Source organism: Mytilus edulis, chromosome 12 (genome assembly GCF_963676685.1).
Source record: "Mytilus edulis chromosome 12, xbMytEdul2.2, whole genome shotgun sequence".
Taxonomy (NCBI): domain Eukaryota; kingdom Metazoa; phylum Mollusca; class Bivalvia; order Mytilida; family Mytilidae; genus Mytilus; species Mytilus edulis.
This window is the reverse complement of record NC_092355.1, coordinates 52,758,437-52,775,395: the sequence shown is the minus strand read 5'-3', so window position 1 is coordinate 52,775,395 and position 16,959 is coordinate 52,758,437. Positions and strand designations below refer to the sequence as shown.

The 16,959-nt window shown below is 33.2% G+C and overlaps 1 protein-coding gene and 1 long non-coding RNA gene across 3 annotated transcripts in view; one reads left to right on the top strand and one right to left on the bottom strand.

Moving 5' to 3' along the window:
- The window catches only part of LOC139498786 (uncharacterized), a 598,641-nt gene extending 582,223 nt beyond the window's left edge, over positions 1–16,418 (top strand). Inside the window, exon 2 of the mRNA XM_071287337.1 lies at positions 14,916–16,418. Within this exon, the coding sequence (XP_071143438.1) occupies positions 15,010–16,308 (1,299 nt within the window). The 5' untranslated portion in view covers positions 14,916–15,009 and the 3' untranslated portion in view covers positions 16,309–16,418. The remainder of the gene's footprint in view (positions 1–14,915) is intronic.
- On the bottom strand, positions 11,008–12,507 carry LOC139497267 (uncharacterized). Of its 2 annotated transcripts, none has more exons than XR_011657735.1 (3): positions 11,914–12,507; positions 11,693–11,771; positions 11,008–11,126 (listed from the first exon to the last, which is right to left on the bottom strand). It is a non-coding gene; the product is annotated as an uncharacterized lncRNA (long non-coding RNA). The 2 variants fall into 2 exon arrangements; XR_011657736.1 differs by having other exon boundaries at positions 12,122–12,507.
- Positions 16,419–16,959: the final 541 nt, after the last annotated feature.

Sequence of the window (16,959 nt, the reverse complement as noted above, 5' to 3'; positions counted from 1 at the left end):
TTGGCTTTTCAACGCATTGATATTTTATAATATCGATTATCTGTTTACTTTTCTATTGTTGGTATTTTTCAGCTTCCTAAAAAAGTTTTAATACAACATGAGCGCAAGCTTGATAGGGTGACCTCACACATTTAGACGTGGCTGCAAAAATTTTGGTTGACATATGTGTCCTCTTCTCATCGTGCTATTAAGAATGCATTCTGGCATCACAATTTCATTTGAAAAGGCATGCAAAGTACAAATTCAAATGACATAAGATAACATATGATCTGACCATACACATGTTCATGTATGAGGGTAGTTATGGCGGTACCTTATTGAAGTATTCTTGCCAAATGAAGATTAAACGGTAATTTTTAGACATGACGATAAAATGTACACTTTTTTTCAGACGATAACAAAATCAGCTGAATTTGACAAATCAGGCTATTTGTTTTCCAAAAATAACAGTAATGATAATTATTTGAGACATCTGTCAAACCACCTTAAGGATATTTTGACTAATCACAGTTAAATTTTAACCAATTATAAGCTAACAGTAGCCGAGAATGACTGTTTGACGCCTGACAGTAAAGGGCAGTAACACCCTCATGTATGTACATGTTATCAGCTTTTCAACATATAAGCCAGTGAGCTGCAATGAACTTAATGGCGAGTGAGTGCAGCTAATGAGCTAATGTGAATCGAATTGTGTCCTCAGTGGGGGAAATTTTAAGGGATCTATAGGAAGAAAACCTGATCATCTGTTCATCGTTCTGTTACTAGCTTTTTCACCTCCATAACTTGGCCTATGACATTTTTTACAGATGAAAGCCAGCTTGATATTAACTTCTCCTCACACACATGTATAGATTATCAGATTATCTACACATGAATATCATTAGATATTTGCCAGTGAACCGTAATGAAAATTTTAAGCCAGTGAGCCCAGCTAATGAGCTAAAATGAATAAAACTGTGTGCTAAGTCAGAGTTGGTGATATCTAAAGGTATCTTTACAAAGAAAACCTACAAATCTCAGTGGCGGATCCAGAACTTTCCATAAAGGGGTGGGGGGCTCTGACTGACCAGAGGGTTGACCACTCCCGTCATGCTTTGATGATTTCATATATAATCAACTAAATTTTTCCCACCCCCTGGGTCTGTCGATGCATCTGTTTATCGTTCTGCGAAATAGTACTTATACTGGCTTTTTCCCCTCCCTTAATTATTTGGCCCTTGACAGTTGCTTATCTGTTTATCTTTCTATCACTGGCATTTTTTGACTATAGAGATTTCATGCCTACAAACCTGACCTAAAAACCCATGTTCTAATGACCCTTTTGGGATCCGGGATGTCTATTTTGAATTTTGGGATGGCGGGATTTGATATATTTTAAATTTGTGACTTCGGGATTTCATGTTATTAATTTCAGGATTTCGGGATCGGGACCACTCTGATCCCTTATATGCCGATCCCACTCTAAAATAATGACTTCTTTAGACTTACCTTCTAATACTATATAAAAATCACAACTCAGAACAGGAACAATGACACTATGTCTAATTTACTTGACTACTGATCAGCTGATATGCAAAGCTAAAAACAGACACATGAATAACATAAAATAGTGATTGAAAGATTGATTGCACTTAAAATGTATAATTCAGACACGTGTTACAGGAGCCGGTTTGTTTAAAAATACTAATGTCACGTGTAGCTATATGCGCACTGACGTCACAATTGCATTGATCTTGCAATACACTACAGTTCACTCACACAGAACCATGTAACGTGAACATGGTGAATGTGATTGATTATCAAATAATACAGAATTAATGTATGTGCAGTTTTAAAAGAAATTAGTTCATCAAATAGATTTTGACACGAATAGGTCGGGTTGACATTTCTGTCATCGGGGATAATATTGAGATAAATGGGATTAAACTGACCGTCAAAAATGTCTAGAGTAGCACATCTCGAGAACATTATAATCAATAAGCCGTACTTACCAAAATACCTCTATATTAATAATATCAAAACAAAAAATAATGAACACTTGATTATTTTCAGCAATACATAAATTGGATTGAGGGGATATGTATTCACATTATTTGTAAAACTCTCCTTATTTCTGTGAAGCGTGTGCTTTACATCGAGGCTTGTCATGCTTTACATCGACGCCACAGTACTTCAACCAATCAGGGGATGTTTATTTGGGGCATTCGACCTATTTTAACTCAGATTTTGGCACATTTTAATCGAAATTATAGAAAAATGGAATATTGATAGTACATATAAAATAGAAAAAAATGAATACTTTTAGCTAAAGAAAATTTGGATAAGGGTTCTGTGTATTCACATTATTTGTACAGCTCTCCTTACTGATGCCATATTTTGAAATTTCCGTGACCTAAATGGTTCGCGAAAATTAATATTTTTATATATAGTATAGTAAATATTTAATATAATAGTTATATAAAACACATGTTGTGTTAGGCTCTGATCCTGTTCATAACGTTATAGTATGTATTAGTTTTCTGTTTTGCTTCTTCCAATCATATTGTGTTGTAAAATGATGCCCTTTATGGGTTCTTGATTAGATTAATAAAATTCTTATCTTATCTTATCTTATGCTTAGAGGAAGATGAACCGAGGAGAGATTATCCTGAATTTAAAATATCAAGTAAACTGAAGAAAAAATGTTTCTCTTTTTAATCATTAACTCCCCCTCTCCACTTTACATTTTGTTTTCTACAGTATTACTATTTGGAGACATGTCTCAGCTAAGCTAAGTCTGATTAATCTGCTGCTTATCCCCTAAAATATTAAGTAAACTGAAGAAAAAAAAATGTTTCTCTTTTCAATCTTTAATTCCCCCCTCCCCCTCCAAATTTTGTTTTCTACAGTATTAAATTTTGAAGACATGTGACATTTGTCTCATCTAAGCAAAGTCTGATTGATCTGCTGCTTATCCCCCTTAACTAAGATCCTCGTCAAATTCAATCCTAGTCACTAAAAAGCCGGGCATACTTTTCTAATTAGTCGTAATGAAATCCATTGAGTATAAAACTAATCCACATCAGATTTTATTTATTTGTTTATTCTAAAATACATCCCTTTTTGGCAGAAGTTACAAAAAAATAATTTTAATCCGGTTTGACTGTGAAACACTGATTTAATAATTATATTGATGTTATCAAATATTTTATTTTATGCCCCACCCTTTTTATTGAAAAAAACATATCATGTTTTATGTGTACTATTGTTTTTCTGTTTGTCTTTTAAATATTTAGCCATGACGTTGTCAGTTTGTTTTAGATTTATGAGTTTGACTGTCCCTTTGATATCTTACGTCATAAATTCGTCAAAAAATGTTTTTAGTCTCGCTTCACTCGCGATCGGTGATATCGTTTTAATTCTATGGAATTACACAACTTCCAAAATCCAGGGTCCGCCCCTAAAGGTCGGAGTTCTTTTGAACTGTGCAGTATATCTAAGGTATTTAATGCACACTTTTGCTGTGCCAAGGCTTTGTTTACAAGGATCTGAGACGCCATGGACTTTCTGTTTGAAAGACCTTTCATGATCTTCTGGTTTTGTCGGATAAAAACGCAACTCTTAACACTAGAAGAATAAAACATCTTTGGTTGAATTAATAATTACTAGTACAGAAAGTAAAGTATCGTGAAAGATCCGTATAAGTAACGCTTTGTCACAGCTTCTGTTTTTTAATCAAAAGGTCATTGTCGTCATGTCGATTTTTATGGCAATGCCTGCATTTTCATCTGTTGGTTTTGGCTGTCTAAATATCCGCGTGTATTTCAATATCAATAAAGAAATAAAACTAGGAGGGTTCCTCAAAGAAGAAATATAGACTTATTGCCGATAGTATGGGTAACTGGAAAAACAAATTCAGTTACGTAGAGGTGTCAATAAATGAAAATAATGATCACCGGCATATCAACGTGCCACACTGTCATTCGACATGTTGACTCATCATTCTATGCGTGCACCATTCTGTCTGCATATCAATTAAATATGTCGAAATGTTCACCAGTCTGATACGTGTGCACCTGTTCTTAAATATAGTCACCAATTTGTCTAAATGTCTACATGCCGACCAGTCTGTCTACATGTCTGCTGCAAATCTATATGTTCAACTGTTAGTTTTTGTGTTCATTTGTCAATCGAAATACTCACTACAGTCTGTCTACATGTCTACAGTGTTCTCCATCTATCTATGTGTCGATCTGTCTGTCTATATACATGCATGCATCTACACTGCTTATACAAGTGTTAAGAATCTCAACACTTTTTGAACGCCTTTTTGTAAAACTTCTGAAACGCGTAACAGTGTTCTAAATATGAACTGTGTTCCAGTTTTAAACATCATAATTATGTGCATCTTTCGAACGCTATGTGTGTACTCCTTGAGCGCAGAGTATTTTAATATGGAACATATCCTTGTGAGCAAAATTGTACACCGTTACGCCTCCCAAGACTGCTATTCTCTGTTCTATGATCGGGATGTTGTCTCTTTGACACATTCCTCATTTGCATTCTCAATTTTATTGTAACACTTTTGGAACGCTCGGACTGTGTTCCAGAAAAATGTGTAAATATCAATCATAACTCATAGTGTATACTACTGGAACGCATTTTATATGTTCCGGAAAAAATGTTCCATTCTCTGAAACATTTCTTTGGTCTTGTAAAAATAACTATTTAATTTATTAAAACAGCTAAAATAAAAATAAAATCCTGTAACAATACAATGTCATACATTAAAGCATTTAAAATGACATGTTAAATAATTTAGAAATATAACATTTGACAACGAAAATTTAAACTATAATTTATAGACAAAATGTGTCCTAATATTTTACCATACAAAAATTTCGTCACATTGAAAATTATAATATTACAACAAAGTTTGATAAAGAGCACATTTTAACTCATCGTTTATTAGGTCAAGCACTGTCCTGAATTTCTTTACCAAAAAACCGATGTCAGTCATAATGGCTCGTTAATAAGCAATATTTTCCATTATCCACAGCGTGCTGAAATTCAGACAGTCAATATCAAACATATTAAAGTACTATGTATATATGCTGATAAAATTCGGTTTCAGTGCTCATTTAACACTGATACCTTTGGGTATTTTAAAACTTGATTTGAATAGTGCACAACTGATTTTGAGCTCCATTTTAATAGTATTCGTCTAATACTCCTTAACCATGTTATCCATCAACCATATTTCTGAAATATCAATGATAAATTTTATATTTAAACAGTTTGGCCTTTACATACTATAAATTTTAAAGTGGAGAAAAATTCAAATTTTCCATTCTTTTTTATAATAGACATTCAAAAATATTATTATTAACACTGAATAGTGCAATCAGTACCAATATGAGGCAATGTGGTATGAACACTTATGGGACAAACATCTACTAAAGTTCAAATGAAATGAAGCAATTATATGCCAATATTCGATCTTCGGACATTTTTAGTCGAATTACAACATACATGTACAATGTATTTCAATTAAAAACTCGAAATTTCAACATGTCAGTTAAGTGGTTGCCGTTGATTCATGTTTGTTGTACTAGTATTTCTTTTTTGTGAATTGTTTTGACATCTTCCTCTAATGATTTGTTGATCTTTTACATGTCTGGGCCTATGTTTTTGGGGCAGCCCCGATGTTCTGACACCTCGTTAGTCCGACAACCCAGTGGTCCGACACCCCACTAGTCCGACACATCATTGGTCCGACACCCCACTGACCTGACACCCCATTTGTCCGACACCCCATTAGTCAGACGTCCCATTGGTTCGACAATACAATTAATCCCGACCAATGGTAGTAAGTTGATAAACAGAAACTTTCTCATTTGTGAACCTAGCGTTAGACCAGTTTTTAGAGAGCAATCAGGGACACATCGATAGTACTATTATGTAAATGTTTATCTTTACGAGGAACAACATATTAAGATAACTTGCATACCGAAACTGTGAACACACACACACTCCATATCAATTAATCCGCTATCCGAACAGAATTGTTTACCCCTCACCCCTCCATTGCGGATGATGCAAACAACAATTTTCAACTTCAACTCATTTATTGGTAAATGAATTCATTCAATACTGTTGATTAAAGATATACATTCATTGATAAGTTTGACCGAAACCGAAAAGTGTGAGTTCTTTCCGTACTTATTTGACTGTTAATTATTGTTTGTCCTATTATATAGATCTATTTCATTTGAAATAAAAGTGAACACAAATACAGGAATTTTGCGACTTAGATCAAGGGGTACCCCTAGAGTATCTATATCAAAGGCAACAAAAAATCCCTATACATTTATGTTTAGGGGCCAACTGAAACACGCCTCAGGTGCGGGAGTTTCTCGCTGCATTGAAGTCCAATAAGTGGCTTTGGGCTGTTGTCTGATTTTTGGTCTGATTGTTGTCTCTTTGACACAAGTCATTCCCCATTCCCATGCTCATTTTGACTATTAAGAAAAAAAAAGTTATTCAAAACAAAAACTAGCACTCACAACCTGCAATGTAACTAGGTGATCTGGACTGGACGTTTTATGGTATACAAATGTCCGTATGTCCGTTTGTCCGTTTGTCAATCTGTCTGTCCGGCGTAAACATGTCACATCGTAACTTGAGAACGTCTCTTTCAAATTTCATGAAACTTAACATAGTTGTTTCTAATTATGATGGTCAAACGATCTGTATACTTTCAATGACAATAAGATTTAAACTTTTTGACTTAACGGTACTTTGTAACTTAAACAAGGGTGTATTGTTTTCACATGTCGAGCCGTTTTTCAAAAGCCATTTATGATTATTGCTTATAACTTAACAAACTTCTTAGTTTTATTAATCTAAAGATCTATATACTTTTTGGTTTTGATTCAAAAGTTTATTTAGGAATATTGAGGTTGTTTTTTTAATATTTTTTTTTGGGGGGGGGGGGGGGGGGGTTCACACGATGCGCCGTATCTCAAACACAATTTATGATTATTGCTAACAGCTTTATACATTTCTTATTTATATTAATGTTAAGATCTGTATACTTTTTGGTGATGATTCGAAATTTTATTTTAGAGTTATTAATTCGTTTTTTAAAAAGGGGGGTTCTCACATGTCACGCCATATGTATAAAACTATAATAATTTATGATTATTGCATGAAAATTCACACACAGGACGACGGACGTATCATACGCTCGAGCTCATGGCTCAACTGTTCCTTAAACAAGTATTGCTGCGCATATATTTACATACGCTGTGATCGTGTGGTCAAGCGGGACGGCTACAGTGCAGGTGATTTGGTGTCACGATATATCAGAAGCATGGGTTCGAATCCCGGCGAGGGTAGAACAAATGATTACGATATAACATTGTTGGGTTTATGTTTAGACGAGTTGTGTGTATATATATGTATAGACTGTATACAGCAGTCATGTCCAGCAAAGTCAGAATTACAAATAAGTCAACATGACCAAAATTGTTAGTTGACCCCTGAAGATGTTATTGCCCTTTCTAGTCAATTTTTAATATTCTTCGTAAATGTTTTTAATCGTTTACAAAATATCCTTCTCTGAAATTACTAGGACAAATTTAACCAAACTTGGTCACACTCATCATTAGGGTATCTAATCCGGAAGTGAACGTTCTATATTAGTCCATGAATAAGGCGTTTTACCCTGCCCGAAAAGCCATATTATCTATTTATTTATATTGAAAGGACAACGTCAGTAGTATTGCACATGCTGACCTATCCGCATTGGGGCTGATTTGCTCATAGTACTTTATAAAAGATAGTCGTGGACCTTTTATGCACAGACAGGTCGGACATAGCCATATAATTTGTGATTGATAGATTCCTGAAAAAACGTATGTGTAAAATTCTTAAAACAAAAAATAAATCCTATTTTCTTATGTTTCAGACTGCTACATTACTATAAGATACTTATCTATTCAGTGTTATGTATAAGCAATTATGATGAAACAGAAATATCTTAACTACTTTCAACTCCAACATTCCTTCTATATTTAAAAAAAAAGGTTGTCACGCTGTTTGGTACAAACTCTATAAGCATCAACTTACACTTCCATTATCGTTTTTTTATACCACGTTTTTAACAATTTATATACTTATTTCAGAATTCTTAAAGGAGTCCATGTTTTCAACTTGCTGCAATTCATTGGTAGGCTGCAAAGTGTGTGTGAACGAGTGGATATTGGGGTCAGACAATTGCCACAAGTGCAGGGCTCCAAAGCTGCAGGACCATATCTATACTGTGTCAGGGTTGGAAGACATGCTGAGCATTTTTTCCCCATTTAAGTGATTTCAAAATTCATACAAGAAGAAAGAATAATCAACTGTTTTCTTATTTTGACAGGCGCTAATTAGCCATTATTATGGGTTTTTTTCTTGTTTTTTTTTTTAAGTGATACCTCAGATTGTGTGATATAATATTGTCAAGGAAGAAAGATTAAGGCAAAGGATGCGTAAATTGGAGATGTCTTAGATGTTGTTTTTTATTTAAATATTTGCACACATCTTGAGAACGAGAATAGTATATGAACAATCAACAAATGATATATGTGTTTCTATGATTTAAATATAAATCATCATTCAATTTATATTAATTCATACACCATGACAAATTAAATCTTGAATGTAAGATTGCTAAATTGTAAATTTAAAAATAATTTCGGAGTAATAGCAATTTAAAGTCAAATTATTGTATTACTTTTTCACTGTGATTTTGACATGCTTCATTTATATAAATGTACTTGTTTGCATCTTACCACATTACCAAAACAGTTTTATATTTTACAGTTGCACAGTAAATCTCGATTTAACTTTCCCATTTGCATAATTAGGCAGTTCAACGTATCTGAATTTATCTTTTTAAATAAATTTATTAACCATTTACACATATATCCGTTACCTGCTTTTTACCGTAAGCATTGTATTTTAAATATATTTTTTCAATTACATTTATTTCAGTCCAAGTTTGATGTGAACAAATAATAAAGTACAATATATTATGTTTCGTTTGTGTTTAATGTCACTTTCAGCACTATATTATATATATTAGCTATATCGTGGCAGTCAGTTTTTGTTATTGAATTGCGTAAAATCAGACAGAACAAAGACAGTCGAGAATAAAACAATCGATCCTAGTCAGTTCTGGTCATGCCGAATGCAAGTCAGTTAGGGTCCTGCCGAATATAAGTCAGTTAGGGTCATGCCGAATGTAAGTCAGTTAGGGTCATGCCGAATGTAAGTCAGTTAGGGTCATACCGAATGTAAGTTGGGGTCATGCCGAATGTAAGTCAGTTGGGGTCATGCCGAATGTAAGTCAGTTGGGGTCATGCCGAATGTAAGTCAGTTAGGGTCATGCCGAATGTAAGTCAGTTAGGGTCAGGCCGAATGTAAGTCAGTTAGGGTCAGGCCGAATGTAAGTCAGTTAGGGTCATGCCGAATGTAAGTCAGTTAGGGTCATGTCGAATGAAAGTCAGTTGGGGTCATGCCAAATGTAAGTCAGTTATGGTCAGGCCGAATGTACAACCAACGTGCAGGGTTCGAGTTCATATCATTACTGTTCAACAGCTAGTATGACGATTATTTTTTACTTTTGTTCTAGTACATGTACTACATGTATTGAACAAAACAATTATTTCGTTTGTAAAACATATGTTCGTACTCCATTTTTACTTTACAACAAAATTGCTTTTAATTAAATGTGTACGTTTTTTTCATTCATTTGGCGGACTTATGTCCAGGTTTTAATTGTCTTTCTTGTATTGTTTTTATCTAACCCCACCCCTGTTTTAAGATGTTGTCTGATCAAATGTATTCGTTCAGTGTATGTTCAAATGATTTTGTTTATTATGTCTATTGATAAGGTTAAGCCATATCAAACGATATTGTTTAGGTTGGGATGAAGCTTAGCGTGAAGTTGAAATCATCCATTCGTAGATTGTTCGGACGCTATCACGAGTTGGTTGACCGTTATGGAATAAGCGTTTCTACGATATGTTCATTGCGTCCTAACTACAATCCCCTTCTCTTTCATGAATGTTACCTACCGATTTAGACAATTTACCGGGTTTGTAATATCATGAGCAACACGACTGGTTCCATATGTGGTGCAGTATCTGCTTACCCTTCCGGAGCACCTGATACCACCCCGATTATTTGGTGGGATTCGTGTTTTTCAGTATTTAGTTTCTTATGTTGTTTCTTGTGTACTATTATGTTTGTCTTTTTCATTTTAATCCATGGCGTTGTCCACTTATTTTTGGATTTATAAGTTTGACTGTATCATTCGCCCCTCCTATGTGATCATTGGTATGCCATTAATATTGATTGTTCTGCCCCTTGTGGGCACTGTGATGGGCAGTGCCGTATATGTTGTTTTTTGTTTGTTTAATATGACTTTAAACACGGAGGTAAAATCTTAGTAGTAAAATCCTTCAGCTTTTGGGTTGATAGTGAACCTTTGGCTGATAACACATCTGCATGTCATGTAATGATTTTTATGCCCCACCTACGATAGTAGAGAGACATTATGTTGTCTGGTCTGTGCGTCCTTCCGTTCATCTGTGCGTTCGTCCGTCTGTCCCGCTTCAGGTTAATGTTTTTGGTCAAGGTATTTTTTTATGAAGCTGAAGTCCAATCAACTTGAAACTAAGTACACTTGAAGTTGTTGCTTAAAAGAACACCTAAATATCAAATAAACTTAATGTAATTTTTTTCTCTCCAATTGCAAGTTATTTCAAGCATAACTGTCAAGTTTTGTCTCAGTCAGAGCTATAGTTTCAGAGAAAATCACTATAATGTAAGGCCATATCCTACGGCAATTTCAGTCTAATTTCTTCGAAAAATCCTCATTTCAGTGTATCATTATAAAATGCAGTGTTGACTACTATCTGATCATAAACTCATGATCTATGCATTCAAACAATTAAATAGAATACAAAAGACAACTTTAAGATGATAAACAATTTTATTGCACCTTTTAGAGTTCATTTGAAGGTCTGTTTTGGTCTGTTTTGGTCCATTTTTCCTCCTTCCTTCCTTTTTCATCAAAACTTGATATCTTTTGTCTAAAAAATAAAACAAATGTGATTATTTACCCACAAAAATTAAATAAATATAATGTTAAATCAAAAATTAAAGTGTTTTAGCTGAAAGAACTGTCTCTATAAATGTTAACAGTCTACACGGAAGTTTCTATAAGCCCTTATGTGTAACTCGAGTTTTTAGTCTGTTCGCCTAGTGTGACAAATAACGGTTCCCTTTCAGTCAATCATTTATTGTTACTGGTATCAAGGTCTTTTTATTTACTCATAACAGTATATTTCTAACAGATTTATACAAAGAGTCAACTTTCTTGTATTTTACATTAAAAAATGGGGAAAAAGAGTAATAAAAAAATACCTCAAAATGTTTTAAAAAGAGTTATGTCCCTTGGAATGCAGGTACAAAAAATAATTGGTAAGAATTATAAAGTTTAAGTATGTGAGACTGGTATCTGATGTGTATAAATCCAGGGCAAATAAGTGTTTAGATGATTTATTGTCTGTGCAAAATGTAGACGGCACAATGGCAAATTGTAAACTTTTGCGGCCAAAAAAAACCAACAAAAAACATGATGATAGTTGATACTTACTTTAATGCTGAAGTGTCATCTGCAGACCAATTCACATATAAGATTTTTCAACAGAATGCTCTTCAGAACATGGTTAACACTGAAATAAAAAAATCACATGTTGTATAAACAAAACTGTAAGGGTAATTTAAAATTTAACACAGTAAACTAAATACAGATTTGTCTGTCCACCCATTTGACTTAGAAAACACCCGTAAACCCCCATTTCAAGGCAATTTTACCTCAAACGTGATTTCTGTGTCTAAATCCATTCCGAATTGTCCATGTTTACAATGTATGAACTGGTTTATTTATAACTTTTAAAAATGAAAGTACAAAAAGGTCACGAGTGCACATATGGTTTCCCTAAATAGGTGTAATACCACCATTGATTTTTCCCTATTAGTCTTTGTTAAATTGACACTTTTAAAAAAATTGTACAGTATTTACCTTTATTTCAACCAAAGAAATACTTTGCATGTGTAAAGTTTAATCCTTTCCAGTGATACAGTGAAAATTTCACACTACATTTCATTGCATATAAGAAAATAATCATCACCGGAAGTAAACAACCCAATTTTTACACTTGTATTTACTGGTTACTTGCTTTGGTAACTATGTAACCTTAACGTTCCAGAATATTTTATAAGACGATCAAATAAAAAAAGAATGCTGCATTCAGACATCCAACATACATATTTACGACTCAGAAAAATTTAAGTGCATTGAAATGCAGGGTTAATTTTCTACAACTGTCAAATTCAAGGGAATATTTTTTTAGGCCTACTTTCGTATGCAACCGGATGTGGCGTACCATGATTTGGTGGTATTACACCTTAAGATATGATCTTTCTAATTTTAATGCCAAATTAGACTTTTGACCCCAATTTCACGTTCCACTGAACATGGAAAATGATAGTGCTAGTGTGACATCCGTGTACTTTGGGCACATTCTTTTTTCTTATCATATGCTTCAATAATGGAGAAAAACGACAGTTTGATAATATATTGCTCCGTTTATTTTACCAGCCTCTAGTCACATGTATAAAAGACAATGAATCTCCAGCACAACTGTTTGGCAAACACCACGATAGAAAAAGAGGTTAAAGAGAGATATCATTGTGCAAATACACATGGTCACGCTTAAGGATGTATTCTTCCGAGTTTTCAGTATCGTTGAAATTTCGTTCTTGAATTTTTCCAAACATGTAAAACAAGTGGAAAATATCAATGAATTTTAAAAAATATTATAATCTTTGAAAAAAATGTGTATTTACACTGAACAATTTTTGAGTAATCCAGTTTTAAAATTTTTCGACCAACCAAGTCAGTATTTTTAGCCAAAATTTTGAGAAAATGGGTAAGGGATACAAAAAAATATTTTACAAGAATCATGTACATCCCATATCATTGGTAATTGTTGTCTTTTCAAATTTCTTAAATATGCATTTTTTTAATCATTTATAACAAAAAAGTCGAAATAATATGCATTTTGTTTTTAAAACTGAGAAAAATCACAAAAATAGAAAATTGACAGCATGGTAAATTTTAAACAAAAAGCGTCAAAATATTATAAAACATTTTTTATATTAACACCTACCTGAAGTTTTTTAAAGTAAAAATTATTCAGATTGGTCCACTTCATCTTTATAGGAAGAATGAAAAAAATAGAACTGTGATTTTTTTCACCCTAATAGTCCCAAAATAGGTGAAAACGATGAAAAATTGGAAAATCATCAAAATTGGGCATTTTCAAAGGGCCGTAGCAAAACAAGAAGTGCACCACCATATGATTTTTTCTTCACCAATTATTGTGTTACAGTCTTATAAACCCTAAAATCAGGTTAAGAAAAAAAAGTGTAATTCTAGAAATGTTTGGCTCCTCAGATGTGTACATCCTTAAGTATGAAGTTTTATGAACTCTCAGTGGTATTCAATATGTGGGACAGACGGGACGAGAGTATTTCAGAAGAAATCAAGAACATCTCTACCGCTTTCGTAGACCCAAAAAATTCAAAAGTTTAGTATATCAGCATTTAGATAAGCATAATCATAATCTGAAATATATAAAATTCCAACCGCTCGAAACCGTTCAAAAACAACCAGGAGAATCGCACAAGCAATTTGAAAAATCACGCGAAGTTCGCGAATTGTTTTGGATAAAAAGACTTCAAACAGCTTATCCTCTCGGTCTAAATGATAAAATATTAGGGCAGGGGAACATATCTAAAACTCATATCGATGTCATTAATATTGTTGATAAACGACTTAGAAATAATAGGTCTCATGGTAAACGCAAGAACCGTAATCAACGTATTTAACATCGTATAAATTATACACTTGCTGATCTGTTATATATAATAAAGAATAATGGCAGACATCAAGTATTATGCAAACTGGGTCAGATACCTATAAGTAAATTATATGCTATTTTTCTGGAGTGTGATAAAATTTCTTTTTTTAGCCCATTTTATGAATATACCCGTATTATTACAGCCATTTGTCATCACAGGCTTTTTCCTATTATTGATAAACCTGAAAATCATAAACGACATTTTCTCAAATTAAAATATATAAATAGAGGTATTGATTTTATTAATTTGTCTAGCATATTCAATGACTCTTCTGTCTATAGCTTAATACCTCCATATTTTGATAATATAGAACAACCCATTATTTCGTATTCTTATAAAAAACCAAGCAGAAATTTGATTTTCAATTATACGTCAATTACAACAGACGTCAATATAGAAAATAATGTTCCTTCCACTTGAGATTGCGAAACATCTAGTTTTAAATATGTTCCCGATGGTCATGTTATCACAGGAGACCTCAACATCGTCGATGACCGTGAAGTCATAACTTTTCTAAAGAAAGGACCGAAATACCGTCCTCCATCTACAATAAATTGTAAACAGTGTTGTCAGGTCATTAAAGACGCTCTGTCTGCCTATTGTAAAAATTGGTGCAAACGTGAAAAATCCGATAAAAAATCTTTAGACAGTTATTTGAATAAAATTATGGATACGGTTGATATTCGAATATCTCATTTAGAAAACAATTCTGAAATTAATAATAGGAACCATGATATACCCATTTCTAGAATAAAAAACAAACTCAAGGTACTCGCAGAGCGGTTTGTGTTCGTACCAGCAGACAAGGCAGCAAATAATGTAGTGGTTGTGTGACGCATATACTACACAAAAGTTCTTCAAAACGAAATTATCAATTCCTCTACATTCAGGTCAGTGCGCACCACAGAGAGTCAAATCGTTAACAAGCATACCACTGCCACTGCCCAGCTTAAAGCATCTTCCGAACATTTGAAAGTCCCTACCATGTACTGGTTACCGAAATTACACAAAAAACCATTTAAATTCCGTTTCATCTCCGCTTCCAGTAAGTGTTTTACTACTAATCTATCAGTGCTTCTAACCACCTCCCTTACTACTATCAAAGAACTGGTTATTAACTTTTGTAATAAAGCTTATGAAAATAATGGTATTAATTATTTTTGGAGTGTTAAAAATTCTTTAGAGGTTTTAGATAAAATACATGCTTTCAATGGTCCTTACAATTCTGTTGACAGTTATGATTTTTCTACTCTGTACACTACACTTCCACACAATCTTATAAAGAAAAAGTTTTTGTATTTGATAAAATGGTCTTTCGAAAAATCTCATTGTAATTTTATTTGCTGTAACTCGTTTAAGGCCTTTTTCTGTAACGAAAAAGGAAAATATGCTAGATACACTTACTGGAAATGTGAGGATATGATTGAAGCTTTAAACTTTCTGCTTGATAACATTTATGTACATTTCGGCGATAAAGTGTATCGTCAGGTAGTAGGTATTCCTATGGGCACCAACTGTGCCCCTTTAATAGCAGATTTATTTCTATATTGCTATGAATCTCAGTTTATGACCAAACTCAGTAAAGACCCATCATTGTTACATTTGGTTGATACATTCAAAAATACCTACCGTTATCTGGATGATATTTTTTCGTTGAATAATCCAGGGTTCTCTAAATATACTTCAGAAATTTACCCAAACGAACTTAATTTAACTAAATCTAACATAAACAGCAGCAGTTGTCCTTTTCTAGATTTAGACATTTCAATTTCAAACGGGAAACTTCACACTAAAATTTACGACAAAAGAGACGATTTTTCATTTCCTATTGTTAATTTTCCTTTTTTAGACGGCGATGTGCCTTTGGCTCCATCATACGGTGTTTATATATCGCAACTCGTTCGGTTTGCCCGTGTGTGTTCTGATGTCATAGATTTTAACGAACGTAATCAATGCATCACTGGTAAATTGTTGTGTCAGGGATTTCGATACCATAAATTACTTAAAACTTTTACTAAATTCTTTCAGAGATACAAAGATTTGATTAGTAAATTTGGCTATACCTGTAGAAAGCTTATTAAAAATGGTATTTCACATCCTAAATTTTATGGTAATATTGTACTTAAAGCGAGGAAATCACTATGTGATCCTTGTAATCTCATCGAACCTTTAAACAAACTTATAAGTAAGGGTTATCGTACCAATATTGTAATAAGATCTCTGAATATAGTTCACATTGGCACTAATATTGATATTGTCATTAGCAAATTAAAACATAACTAAATTTCATTATCGTTTGAGGCGAGATGTATAGAGACACAGACACGTTAACTTTTATTTCTATAGAAGTCGCTCTTCACTATACTACTACCTGTCGATACATTTATTTTTGGCATTGCACAAGTCATGTCTTCTTTGACTATTAATGACGTTAAAATACTAAATCCCTGTGATGTGTTTTAGTCGATTTTAGTCTCTGATGCATGATTTTTTATTATTAATTGGTTTTGGCTTTTAACTAGCTGTCAGTAACTGCGAGTACTCTCAAATCGTATTTTCTTGTTAATTCGACCTGTTGATACTGTTTATAATGCTTTTTTGTTATTTTTTATTTATATGGATCTTGTCTGTACACCAGCTTTGATTATTTGTAATATCTTCAATTTTTCACTTATTCTTACAACATTTGTATAAACTTCAAGATTAAAAAAAAAAACGGTTTTTTTCTAAAGTGAACATTGATTGGTTAAATATTTCTCAGTCATGTCCTGTTTTTGAATTTGTTTGTTAGCTTTTTGGTCATGAATGTTTGTCTCTAATATTTAATTAACTGTGCATTTGTATTCAGATATCGCAGATCAAATTTATTCGTTCATTGTTTAATCATACGTTTTTTGATTGAGTTAAGTCTGCCAATTGATATTTTATCGTATG